Below are 14,617 nucleotides of genomic sequence, written 5' to 3'. Positions count from 1 at the left end.
AGGGGAACTTCCAGGTTGTGGTGTTCAATATTCAGCCCGGAAGGCTGTAAAGTGCCTAGTCGGAAGATGAGGAAGATGATATTGAATTCAACAACTTTAGATCTTAAACTCCCTCCCCCATCCCCACCCCCATTTCCGTTTCTTCCCCCTCCCTTTTGTTTTTTCCAATAATTTATATAGATTTTTCTTTTCCCACCTATTTCTATTATTTTTAAATCTATAACTGTAATGCCCTGTCAGTCTTTCCACCCCACCCCCACTAGAGCTGTACCTTGAGTGTCCTGCCATCCATTCTTAATTAGCACATTCTCTTAGATAATATCACCACCTTCAACACCTCTTTGTTCCTTTTGTCTGTAACATCTTTTGATTATCTGCTCCTATCACTGCTTGCTTGTCCCTACAACCACCCCCTCCCCCAACTTCTCTCCCCCCCCCCCCCCCCCCCCCAAACACACCTTAAACCAGCTTATATTTCACCCCTCTCCTAACTTCATTCAGTTCTGCTGAAGGGTCATGAGGACTCAAAACATCAACTCTTTTCTTCTCCGCCGATGCTGCCAGACCTGCTGAGTTTTTCCAGGTAATTCTGTTTTTGTTTTGGATTTCCAGCATCCGCAGTAGTTTTTTGTTTTTATCACAGTATTTATATGGCTAGTCCAGTTCAGTTTCTGGTTAATAGTAATCCCCAGGATCTTGATAGTGGGGGATTCAGTGATGATGATGCCATTGAATGTCATGGGGCGACGGTTGGATTCTCTCGTGTTGGAGATGGTCATTGCCTGACACTTGTGTGGTGTGAATGTTACTTGCCACTTGTCAGCCCAAGCCTGGATATTGTCCAGGTCTTGCTGCATTTGGACATGGATTGCTTCAGTATCTGAGGAGTTATGAATGGTGCTAAACATTGTGCAGTCATCAGCGAGCATCCCACTTCTGATCTTATGATGCAAGAAAGGTCATTGATGAAGCAGCTGAAGATGGCTGGGCCGAGGACACTACTCTGAGGAACCCCTGCAGCGAGTGCATGGCTTGCATGATTCCTGTCACAGTGTATCTTCAGATAGAATCAGCTCCTCTGAGGATTCATCATCTTTGAGGTCTATGGACTCTTGCTTGCCTGGAGACCCTGGTGGAGAGAAAAGATATAAATTAATACTGGCAAGGTAAGTATGTTGAAGATGATCAGATCTCACTCGCTGTTGAAATCAAGCCAGCATGACAGCGTGTTACATGCCACCTGGGCTATTGATATTTAATTGTGTCAGCAGGTGGCTGGCAGGTCTTTAATCTCACATCTCCAAGGACCAGGGACAGTGAAACACCATTGATCTCACAACTCCAGCAGTGCATGCAGGGAGGTGCAATTAAAGCAGCGTGCTACCCTTGAGAGTTCTAAATCCATTGTCACACCTTGTCTTTTTTTACTTCTAACTCCCATCTCCTCCAATTTGCATATTGGGATTAGCCTTGTAAATACTGGAATTGAGATCATATGCGGGTCCACACCACAACTGCTGCCGTGTAATCTACCCCAAACTGGACATAAAATGATAATACATTAGAATGTCTCAGAAGAGATTCACTGACTTCTGGGTTTCCCACATGATGGGCTGGATTTAATGCAGTCCGTCATGACGGGAAACATGGCAGCCAGGTCCATTTAATCATGGGAGAGGCCCGCTTCAAACTTCTGGTGATGCAGATTAAGTCGGAGCATGGAAGGGACTGTCACAGGATTCCCGATGTTGGGATATCAATTAGGCTCATTAATAAGCCAATTGACACCCATTGGGCAGAATTTTGCTGTCGGTGAGCAGGAGGCGGGGCCCGCTCGCCGACATGTAACATAACGTGGGATGACGTCAGGGGGAACCCCCGACATCATCCCGCCCCATTTAAATTTTCAGGAAGGTGGGGGCGCAGCAAAATCAGCTGTCCGCCTGCTGACCTGTCAATGGCCAATTGAGGCCATTGACAGGATCATTTAAACAATGAAAGGACCTGCCCGTTCAACCTTAAGGTTGGTGGGCAGGCCAGGAGCCCTGGCGGCAAATAGCAAAAACAAGAACCCTCATCCACCGGCGGGATGAGGTTTCATGCAGGGTTTTAAAAAGTTTAATAAAGTTTTACTGTAATTTATGAACATGTCCCATCTCATGTGAGATTGTCACATGAGGGGGGCATGTTAGGGAATTTTTTTATTTTTAATACTTTTCAAAGTGTCAGCGATCTCCCTGAGGCAGCACTTAGCCTCAGGGAGATGTGTGCTCTTTTGTGCACATGCGCGAAAGAGCGCACTCTTGCTTTTGGGGAATCCCCCCCGCCCGCTTTAATTGGCCCGCCCACGTAAAATGGCGGCGGGGCCCGCTTCTCCGGCAGGGTCCGGCTCCCCGCCCGCCAGAGATTGGGTCGGGCCTGCCCACCCGACAGGCAGAAAATTCTTGGAGCCCACTGCAATCTAGTGGTGGCTCAGAGATTTAAATGGCTAGATGGCTGTCCCACACCCTCAGAAGGCCATCCAGCAAACCCAATTGGGTATGCCAGAGGGCTCCAGCGGGAGAGGGTGGGGTTCCTTCATAGTCAGGAACTTGGACAGGGGTTGGCCATTGAAAAACCCCCCTGCTCTTTCCTACAAACCACACTTTACGACCCCCATTCCACCTTCATTCTCCTTTAGTCTGGGGTCCCCGGCTGATCCTTGGCCTTTGGTGGATGCATTGCCGGCAGCAACTACCACTGCCACTGGTGCTGGCAGTGGGGAACTGCCGGCCTCTGATCAGCTTTCTGACCTTTTGAATTATCAAGGACCTCAATCACGGGGAAGGCCTCACAGCGACCTCTTAAGTGCCTGAAGGGCACTTGATCCTGTTGGGCCTCCCTTATGAAGGTGCCCATCAGTTCTCCTCCAAGTTAATATCAATGCTTATGTGCAAGCACTGGAGTTAGCCTTGAATGCATGTCCTGATTCTGAGCTACTAGTAACTATCACTATACCAAGACTGATACTTACAAAGTTACATGTGTAGCACCTACTCCTCACACGAAGTTGTCTATATTATTCAACAGAAATAACTGAAAAGTATAGATCTCACATAAGTATAAAGTTTATGTGTTAGTGACTGTTAGGAAGTCAGGTCAGATAATCAGCTGTTGTGGTCAGTTTATCTCATGTTGATAACCTGGCTCCATAATCTACAATATTGGGAGAATCACAAATAGGGGCGGAATCATCCCAGATTTGCACTAAGTGTGGTTGCAGTTGGAAAAAAGAATAAATTAACACCCCCCACCCCCACCCCCCGGGCTTTTCACACCATATTATCCCATTCCTGGCACATCCCACTTCATTAATAATTCATTCCTGGGAAACATTCCCGGGTCACTGTTGGGCAGACACTGATTTCCTGCCCCGCAGTCACCTCAGGCCTTCAGTTAACTGGACGCCATATTTAAAGGGCGCCCCTGTACAGACCTAGCACTTTTCAAAGGGTCAGAAGCTGCTGGGAACTGATGGCTGCCAAATGGGAGTAAATATGCTGCCCCCAAATTAGCGACGCCTCCTTCAAGCACAAACTGGACGCAGTGGAGGCCTGCCGTGATGTCCTCTACCCCCTCTCTGGGCAAAGACCAGCAAGCAAGATCACCAATCCAGCATGGGAGGTGGCGGCAGCGGTGGTAAGTGCCAATGCCCTGCAAAAGAGGACAGTCACCCAGTGCAGGAAGAGGATGAATCCATTCCGCCCGGGTAAGTCACTCTTCTCATCGCTCTGAACTCACACTCTCAAACCCATCATACATCCACAGGGATCTCACACCTCAAGGGACAACACCACTAACTCTCACACACACCCTCACATCTCCATCAGGCTCATATCCTCTGGAGCTCGCATCCTCATCCCGTCCATGTGTCACTCACCTCACTAACATTCCATGCAGCGCCATGCATCCTGCTCACACTCTCTTCATTTGTTTTCATGCAAGAGAAGCTGGCACACAACATCAGGGAGAGGATCCAGCCTGGTGGTGGAGTGGCCCACATTAGACCCCTCAATCACTTTGAGGAGCGTGCTGGCTGACTGGCGAGGGCATGGACCGTGCCTGCGGCAACTGTGAAGTCAGTGGCAAACACTCACATGAAGAAGCTGCATCACATCATCCCTCTCTCAGCACCACTGTGAGTGCTCTCCCTCCTGCTTTTGACCATGCTGCCATGCACTAATCATCTCTACTTTGGTTCACAGGGAGCTCTGCCAAGCGACCAACACCCTCAGCCAGCCAGTCTATCAACTCCATCCAGATCTTCACCTCCAGCCAAGAGGACACCTCCATTGAAGAACTGGAACTAAGCAGCCTGAAAGACCCATCACAGTGCTTACCCACACCCTCCACCAGCGCAGAGACACACACCTCGGTGGGCCTAGATCTAGCGCAGGCGCAGGTTCACAATCTGATGGTCACCGCACAGACACAAGTCCACAGCAGGAGGAGGCAGGTTCAGCCGAGCTCCCCGGCACTCGGAGGACCGCTAGGGAAGCGGCATCTGTAAGGTCTGAGTCAGATGACGAGCCTCTGAATTTGGCCTTCCAATGCATTGTGCAGAGCCAGCAGAAGGCGGGGAAAATCACACAGAGCTGTTGGAAGCCCTCTACAGAGTGGCATGAGAGTCAGAGGAGTGTATCCGCCTGCTTTCTGGTGAAGTGGTGCCCAAATCTGCACGTATGGAGGTCTCCATGGGGAGGATGGTGGATGCTATGGAGGCCCTTGTCCAGCAGAACGCGGAAATGCACGCAGACCTGAACTCCATTGTGGTAGCAATGGGTGAGTTCCTGCAGTGGCAACACAAAAGGGAAACAGGGCACTGCGGCATCTCTCCTGGTGCTCCTTCCCCTCAAGGAGTCCATGTCTCACTCACCACCCGAAGGGAGGAGGAGCGGCAGCTGGACACCCCTGGGTCATCCACTCAGGAATCTCAGAGGCTGTCCACTCCATCCCAGCTCCCTTTGCTTATGACCCCCTTAACCTCATCCTCTGTCACTGCAGATGCAGCATGCCAGGGTCCTCAAGGCCTCGGCTATCCACCAGAATCATCAGAGGTCACAGGCCAACCATTGCACAGGCTGTCTCCACCCCTGATCCAGGTGTCAGGGCAACACCTAGAAGAAGTGGTGGGCCTAGAAATGTTAAGAATTTCTGATCACAAGTGGTTGCACAGGTGAACAAACTTTGTCATTTATAATCTGGAAATATATTCACTTTCACTGAGTAATGTGTAATGTTGTCTTTCAGCTTCCTCTACAGGCTTCGCAAGTCCTCCCACTGCATCCCCCCCACTAGCAGTTCAGCTGCACACAGCCGGACCACAAGTGATTCTGGAGGGAGAGATGTGTGTGTGGCAAGGCCTTTCAGAGCCTCATGCGAGCATTCTCCTGCACATGTGGAGCCTTTTTCCATCACACTCATCTCACTGTCCCGAGCATTTTCAATGCTGCCTGCTGGGGTTCTCTTTCAGTTGTCCATCTGAGCTGATCTGTATCTCCGCCACCCACTGATTGCACTTCGATGCAGCACACCTCCCTGTCCAACACAAGGCTCCTTTCAGTTTTGATTTCAGAAGCATGGTCCTTATAAGGTTTGTTTTCAGCTCCTCCGCCCTTTCCACTCCCCCAGTCACCCATGTCTTTTCCCCCATCACTGTTGACCCCTTTGGCATCGCCTTCCACCTCCCCACCATCACCTACCAACCAGAACCCTTTTCTTTCCAGGATGTCCAGGTGAAGTTGTACGTTCCCAATCTTCCTGAGAATCCCACCCCCATCCACATTAACTTCCTTGACCTCCTCCTTCCCACCCCCAGGGTCCGTATCTGCCTCTGAGTCCCCACCAACCTCCCTCGCCATCCCTCCCACTGCTACTGTTGCACCCTCGCTCTTCCACCCTACTGGATCACTCTGCCCCCTCTCATACTCGGTATTCTCTCCTACCATGCCCACCCTCACTTCACTCCCCAAGAGGCAGTCATCGACTCCACAGACCCCTCCCTTGCACGTTCACCTAGACATCACCCCCCTTACTCCCTTCCCCATCCTTACTCCCTCCTCCACCCCTATTCCCTCCTCCCCTCAGACTCCTTCCTCCCCCCTGGGCTCCTTCACCCCTCTGGACTCCTTCCTTCCCCTTGGCTCCTTCCCCTCTCCGAATTCCTTCCTCCCCCTGAACTTCTTCCTCCCCCCACCCGATTCCTTCCCCCTCCAAACTCTTTCCTGCCCCCGGACTCTTTCCTCCTTCTGAACTCCTTCCCTTACACCTTCCCCCTCCCCACACCTACCTCCGCAGTTGCCGCATTCTCCCCCATTACATGCTCTTCCCCCATACTCCATCCCCCCTCCAAACTTCACCCCTCCTGACACCTTCGTTCCTTCCCTCCCTCCTAACCTCACCCCCACTGACACCTTTGTTCCACCCTCCCAACCTCACCCCCAACTCCCCGACCCCCTGGTACATCTTCCTCTCCCAGTCAAACTTAGACCTTCCTGTCCCACCGCTGTCCCGAGTACACCTTTCTCTTCCACTCACAGCTTGACCTTCCTCTCTGCCCCCCCTCACCGATCATCTGTAGCAGCCCATGGCCAAGATCCTGATGTCCCGAAGCAGACCCCAGACACTAACGGAGACCTCACACCTCCCATGAGCTGCTTCGCAGCAGAGCCATGTCCATGAGGATCCACCCAGCATGCGATGCATGTGTTCCTCCAGGGCCTGGCAACTATGGGGCTCCAGCACCTTCTGCTCCTCGGGTGTCCGCGATCTGAGCAAGGCCCTAACAGTAAGTCCCGACTTCTGCATGTCACACTTGTGCAGACATGTTCTGGGTCGGCATGTTTTCCCGCTGACGTGGGTGATAAATTTGACACGAGGGGATGATTCCGGTGAGCAGAACTTATAATTAGAATGCAGATGTATTAAAATGATGTTCCCGACATGTGGCAGTGGGAAACACGGCCCGCTGTTGGTGGGTGGAGTGGATGATCGTAAACAGTTTCACGCCGTCGTGAAACCGATTTTTGGCCTTCTCGCCGTATTGTCTGCTCACGTCCATCATGATGCCTGACACCAACGGGGACAGAAAATTCCGGCCAGGGTGTGCTGACCCGCAAACTTAATTGTCCAGTCTGCCCTCTTCTCAAGAAAGAGTCCATGTCAGGATTCTACCTTTTAAAATTTGCCCCAGTGGTATAAAGATTGAACTACAATGCTTTCCAATTTTTGTTTTTATATAAGGAATGAGATTAGATATTCTATCATGTTTAATATAATCAATCCATTGCTAATGATATTGCTGCATTTTATCAATAATATGATACCTTCGTGGAATTTAGTCCTTTAAGCTGTCACAAGGTATTGCAGCTGTGTAACCAGGTTTACTTTGACCATGCAATGACAATTTCATAAAACAGATCTGAACTACATACAATATTCTCTTTATTGTACACCATTACACTTTGATTATTTTAAATTAGAATCACCTGTGCTGATGCTTTCTTAATATAACAAAGGCTGCAAGTTATACTGCACTTCTGTATTGGCTTTGGATGAATGGTTATGCAAAAGCTGGCACTATAACTACCATAAGGTGCATACCTGACTCCCAAGTGCCCTAAAGACAAATGAGAGACTGTTTCACAACTGCTTTAGCTTTGCATAGTTATCCAGTGCAACTCTGGCCAGATATATAGCTGGAGTGCTCAGTTGCTCTGTTTGACATCTGAAGTACTTTATAAACTTAGAATTAAAGGGTAATTGTGTTGTGAAGCCTTGCCCACTGGCAATCCATATCAGGAAATTGCGCATACAGAGCCCTATCTTGGAATTGGCACAATTTCCTGAAATATAAACAGAAAGTGTTGGAAGTGCTCAGCAGGTCTGGCAGCATCTATGGAAACTGAAACAGAGTTAACATTTCGAGACAAATATGACTCTTTGTATGTTCCCAGCGGATAAGGACATCAGAAGTGGAACATTGACTCTTAAGTCTTTTTCTTGTTATGAAAACATAAACAGTGCACTTCGTGATTCTGTAACCTAAGGAAATTCTCACCAGGGAGCTTCTCACATGCTGCAGGTAGAGCTCTCTTTCAGCAAACTGGGGCCGGATTTTTGTCTCCCGATGGAGGTGCAAATTAGGTAGCGAAACACTGAACTTAGTTTTTCATTTTGCTGGGGTATTTCCTCTGCCTTTCCGACACCATACCATTTTTGTGTGGCTTTATCGTAGTTTGGGAAGAGCTTGGGTACAAAACGCACACACATCCTTCCAAGATCAGGGACCCCATTTTAAGGACCGCAGGAAAATTGGATTTCCTCTTTCATGCAATTTTCCTGTGCTGGTGCAAGGTTTTGGAAGCCCTAAAATAATGCACCTCCTTGGAGAGTTTGTGACCATTGGGTGAAGCCTGCTGAGGAGTTGGGAACATTCTGAAAGGTAAGCTTAAAATGTTTTGACATCTTCAAATGTCGCTATTAAATGCGATATTGCGACGGAGATGTGTTTTTAATGTAGTGATTCATCATTGGGATCTGTCCTGCAAAGGTAAGTTGACCCTTATATTGACCACTATTGTGAAAGTGTTGTCATTCATTGTAGTACCTTTTCTATTCAAGAAAGTGTCATAATACATTCTAAAATGTGAAAAAAATGTCCTGTCATCCTCTGTTGTCATGTTTTGTGCTGTGATGTAAATTGACTGACAGCTCTGGCTGTTAAAATATGCTGCTTTGGAAATCTCTGCTCCTGCTCCTCTCCATTCATTGACAAGCACACTGCTTTAAAGTGGAAATGGACACCATTTTGCTATGTCAGTTTCAGGCAATGTAGCTGGAGGCTTTCGTTATGGCAGCTGTAGCCATTATAAATGTTTAGCTGGGTTCCGAATATTGATAATGGCTTCAGCTCAGCAAGTGGTCGAATGATCCAAGAATGATTTGACACTTTTAAGAAGCTGTAATAACAGCATATGCCTTTGATGTGGTTTCTTATTTGTTTACAAACCTAATAGGTACTAAAGGAATTACATTTCTTTTTACACCGGGGTAGGTTTTTTTTCCCTAGTATCAACAATAGTGCATTTGAATTCAGGGTTTTATTCGATTGTTGGAGGTTTAATTTTTTAAAATGATTTTAAAATAGTTCCCATTGCTACTTTATAGCTCCTGAGAACTGTATATATTGGATACTGGGTGATTAACTATGGAGGTACATGGGGGTTGACATGGGTGACCTGAAGGGGCCCAAGGTGGCATTGGTGGGTGAGGGGTAAGGTTGAAGGGGCCTTTAAAAAATATTGGGAGCCAGGCTGCTGTGTTGGAGAACGAAGGTGGGCCTTCTAACTGGCCTGCCTCCACACCCACACTCCTCATGGATCGCAAAATGCACTGCGAAAACAACCTCTGTGAAAAAATAAAATTCCTGGGCAAAGTTACACAGGGGTCTGGTGTGCATGGAAAAAGCAAAAGTACACGGGCTGGGCTTTCCTGAGCCCACTGGTAAATCCAGCCCCAGGAGTCTGTCCCATAGTATAACCTGCGTCTCTCCAGCTGTGTTTCACATTGAACTGCTACCCATTTTAGAGCTTAATGCATCATATCTGTCACCTAACTTACAAACTTGACCTGAAATTCAGAATTTAGTTTTCTATCATGTTCTCTTCACCTGTATTAATTTCCCACAATCAGCCTTAACAAGCAATTTTTTTGACTAACTTTTGTTAATACTTTTTAGGAAAGAAGCAACATTCAGAACAGTGTATTAAAGCACTGTTAACATGTTCGACTGGCTGTGTTAACCTATTCACTTGTCTCTACTTTTCTTTAAATTAGCAGGGAGGATATACACCTCTTGGGAACTGAAAATGAATGTCAGATGTTGGATCAGAGCAGTTTCTTATGTTATGATAACAGTTTTCAGATCCATGTGCTAAAAGAATGACCACATCTGTCTCCACTATGGCTTGGCCATATGACGTTTCTCTGAAACAAAAACAGAAACTGTTTGTAATAGTCAAGGGGTCTGGCAGCATCAGTGGAGAGAGAAGCAGGGTTAACAGGCAGGATTTTCCCTCCGAAGGTGGGAAACAGAGGTCAGGACTGATTCCAGGTTTCCACTAGGTACTTTACAAGAAACTCCAAAGTTAAAGGATTGTGACTTTCTTTGCAAATATGATATTGACTTACTGAAAATAAGTCACTCCTTCTTCCTGTGCATTTATGCATTGTCCATGCAGATTGCAGAATTTATAAAATTATCTTATGACTCTCTTAACTTTTAAAATATCTGGAAAGGACATATACAGTTTAGTGATTAACTGAATGAATTCACTCCCCAGCCGCCTTTCAAGATGTTATCTTATATGTTAATGCTAAACATGAGAAAATATTTCATTGTTTGTATCAAATGTTCACTACCCATTTCTTTTCCCTTGGCATCCTTCTATCTATAAGAGATGATAAACATGCGGCAGACAATCCATTTAGGTGGGGTGTCTTCATTTGGTGCACTTTTTTTGATGGATGTGAAGGCCAATCCTTGAGAGGCAGATTCTGCCACAATTGCTGCACATGAAGCCATCGAGTGACATTGGTTGATTTTGGCGTTGGTGTCTCATACCAAGCTGCTATAGCCACTGGCTGTGGTCGTGCAGATCAGCCAAGAGGAGGTGTCACCATTTCCCTCTTTTGCCAGCTAATGAATCCCAGGTACGATAGTCGATGTTTAGGGCCTTCATGTCATGCTTGAAAACACCCTTGAAGCAGAGCCTTGGGTGCCCCAGTGGTTACCTGGCTTGGCTACCTCACTGTACAGAAGATCTTAGGGATGTAACCATCTTCCATCCTGTGGACGTGCCCAGTACACTGAAGCCACTTTTGTTTGATTAGTGCCAGCACATTTGGGAGGACTGCCGCATTCATGATTGCTGTCCATGCAGATCACAGAATTATCAAATTACCTTATGACTATCTTCATTTTTAAAATACCTGGAAAGGACATGTATAGTTCAATAATTAACTGAATGATCACACTCCCCAATGGCCCTTCAAGTTGTTACTTTATTTGTTAATACTAAACATGAAAAAGATTTCATTACATCAGATGCTTATCACCCACTTTTTTTTTCTTCACATCCTTCCATCTACAAGAGATGACGGACATGCAACAAACAATCCATTACCCAAATATGTTATTTTAATTACTATAGACGAAGAACCTTGGATGTACTTTTGTAATTTTAGTCACTAAGCAAATGGCAATAAATGACATGTAATTATAATGCTGATTTATCTATATATAGTCAACAAGTACAGATGTCCTTTAAGAAAAATGAACTATTGATGCATATAAGAATAGGAGTAAGTTATTCTGCACCTTGAGCTTGCTCTACTATTCAACTCAATCATTGCTAATCTACACCTCAACTCTGTTTGCTCATCTTGACTCATATGACTTGATACCCTCGCTTTTTTGTGGCAAAAGTGCTTCTTTAATTAACAAGGGGGTGAAAGGTTATCAGGGTAGGCAGGAATGTGGAGCGGAGGTTTCAGTCAGATCACCCATAATCTTATTGAATGGTGGAGCAGGCTCGAAGGGCTGAGTGGCCTACTCCTGCCCCTTGTTCATATGTTCCTAATTTTCCTCTTAAATGACATAGCTCTAACATCAAGATTATGTCCCCTTGTTCTTAAATTTTCCCACCAAAGGAAATTATTTCTCCATATCTATCATATCAAATCCTTTTAATATTTTAACTACTTAGATAAGATCATTCCTCAATCTTCCATATTCAAGAAGATGCAAACCATGTTTCGGCAACCTGCCCTCAGAATTTAACTTTTAGCCATTATGGCATTCTGGTGAACCTACGCTGCTCTTACTCCAAGGCCAATATATTTTTCCTGACCTGAGGGTTATGGCAACATCTGTGTAGAGAGAGAAATAAAGCTAACGACTCAGATCTGTGATCTTTCATCAGAGGTCCTTGGGTATGCAACCATCTTCCACTCTTCAGATGTGTCCTATCCACCGAAGCTGCTTCTATTTGATTAATTCCAGCACACTTGGGAGCTCTGCTTTTGGGAAGACTGTTGTATTCGTGAACATTGTCTATGCAGATCACAGAATTTATAAAATTATCTTATGACTATCTGTCAATGAGTTCTGATGAGAGGTCACAGACCTGAAACGTTAACTCTGTTTCTATCATAACCTGAGTTCTTTCCAGCATTTTCTGTCTTTATTTCTTGCATTCACAGTATTTTGCTTTTTGATTTATCTTCCCTGAGGCTTGGTGCCCAGAACTAAACCTGGTACTTGAGATGGGGTCTGACAACAGCACTGTAAAATATAAAGCACACCTACCTTTCCTTTGTATTCCAACCCTCTTGATGTAAATGCCAACACTTCATTAGCCTTTTTGATTTCTTTTTATACATTTACACAGCCTCCAATGATTAATTGGACTCCCAAATTTCTTTGCACTCGCAGCTTATAATTTCTCATCATTTTAGAAAATACTCTAATTTATCCACTACGTACATCATATATAAGAGTCTTAAGGTTAGTTATTTGAAAATGTGATGGGACTTGAATTGAAATGACATGTAGCACTGGCTATGGTCTGTTTAGGTGGTCATATTTCATGGTGTAAAATAGGCACAGTTAATTCTAATATTAGATTACTGGGACAAGGGCACACTAAGCAGAAAATTGTAAGTGGAAAATTCACTGTGACATGTCATGTTAATAATACTTGAGGATTGGCTGTAATTATCAGTGATATGTTTTTAGAGGAGATCTGCACCCTGGTAATTGCTGAAGCTTTCCCTGAAGACTCCGGGATGTTTACATGTACAGCCAGCAACAAGTATGGCACCATGTCAAGCACTGCTCAACTCACTGTACATGGTAGGTATTTATCGTTCCTTTCACGTTGGATTACTATATTATTAGCATTGTGTTTCAAATTGAAATGAGAAAAGTAATTTTCTCCAGAAGAAGAGTATTATTTCAACTGTACGGAATAGGGAGCAGACCCACGGAACTAGGCAGCAGACCCACAGGACTAGGCAGCAGACCCATGGGACTAGGCAGCAGACCCACGGGACTAGGCAGCAGACCCACAGGACTAGGCAGCAGACTCAAGGGACTAGGCAGTAGAGCCATGGGACCAGCAGCAGACCCGTTGGACTAGGCAGCATACTTACAGGACTAGGCAGCAGACTCACAGGATTAAACACCTGTTTAACAGGATCAGACAGCAGACCCATGAGACTATGCAGCAGACCCATGGAACTAGGCAGCAAACTCATGGGACTAGGCACCAGACCCTCAGGATTAGGCAGCAAACTCATGGGATTAGGCAGCAGATCCACGGGACGAGGCAACAAACTCACGGGACTAGGCAGTAGACCAACGACATTAGGCAGCAGACCCACAGAACTATGCAGCAGACCCACGGAACTAGGCAGCAGACCGATGGGACTAGGCAGCAGACCCACGGGGCTGGGCAGCAGAGCCATGGAACTAGGCAGCAGAACCGCGGGGCTAGGCAGTAGACCCATGGGACCAGGCAGCTGACCCTCTGAATTAGGCAGCATACTCACAGAATTAAACATCTATTTTACAGGATTAGACAGCAGACCCATGGAACTAGGCAGCCAACTCATGGTACTATGCAGCAGACCGACGGGAATAGGCAGTAGACCCACGAGACTAGGCAGCAAACTCACGGGACTAGGTAGTAGATCCACGGGACTAGGCAGCAGACCCATGGAACTAGGCAGCACACCCACGGAACTAGACAACAGACCCATGGGACTAGGCAGCAAACCCACGGGGCTAGACAACAGACCCATGGGACTAGGCAGCAGACCCATGGAACTAGGCAGCAGACCCACGGGATTAGGCAGCAGACCCACGGGGCTAGGCAGCAAACCCACGGGACTAGGCACCAGACCCACGGGGCTAGGCAGCAAACCCATGGGGCTAGACAGCAGGCCCAGAGGATAGGCAGCTGACCCATAGGGTTAGGCAGCAGAGCCACGGGACTAGGCAACAGACACATGGGACTAGGCAGCAGACCCAGAGGATAGGCAGCAGACCCACAGGGTTAGGCAGCAGAGCCACGGGACTAGGCTACAGCCCAATGGAACTAAACAGCAGACCCATGGGACTAGGCAGCAAACCCACGGGAATAGGCAGCAGACTCACAGGATTAAACATCTGTTTTACAGGATTAGACAGCAGACCCATGGGACTAGGCAGCAGGCCCAGGGGAATTGGGTGCAGACCCATGGTACTAGGCAGCAAACTCAGGGGACTAGGCAGCCAACTCATGGGACTAGGCAGCAAACTCACGGGTCTAGGCAGCAGACCCTTGGGACTAGGCAGCAGACCCAGGGGACTAGGCTGCAGACCCACGGGACTAGGCAGCAGACCCACGGGGCTGGGCAGCAGACCCATGGAACTAGGCAGCAGAGCCGTGGGGCTAGGCACCAGATCCATGGGACCAGGCAGCTGACCCATTCGACTAAGCAGCATACTCACAGGGCTAGGCAGCAGACTCAC

The 14,617-nt window shown here is 47.1% G+C and overlaps 1 protein-coding gene across 3 annotated transcripts in view; it reads left to right on the top strand.

Moving 5' to 3' along the window:
- The window catches only part of LOC144695004 (myopalladin-like), a 383,661-nt gene that overhangs the window by 200,008 nt on the left and 169,036 nt on the right, over positions 1–14,617 (top strand). For all 3 annotated transcript variants that reach the window (XM_078565852.1, XM_078565849.1, XM_078565851.1), the window contains exon 9: positions 12,839–12,955. In XM_078565852.1, coding sequence (XP_078421978.1) covers positions 12,839–12,955 — 117 coding nt within the window. The remainder of the gene's footprint in view (positions 1–12,838; positions 12,956–14,617) is intronic.

Source organism: Cetorhinus maximus, chromosome 20 (genome assembly GCF_964194155.1).
Source record: "Cetorhinus maximus chromosome 20, sCetMax3.hap1.1, whole genome shotgun sequence".
Taxonomy (NCBI): Eukaryota; Metazoa; Chordata; class Chondrichthyes; order Lamniformes; family Cetorhinidae; genus Cetorhinus; species Cetorhinus maximus.
The sequence above is the reverse complement of the archived record's forward strand: the minus strand, read 5'-3'. Positions and strand labels throughout refer to the sequence as shown.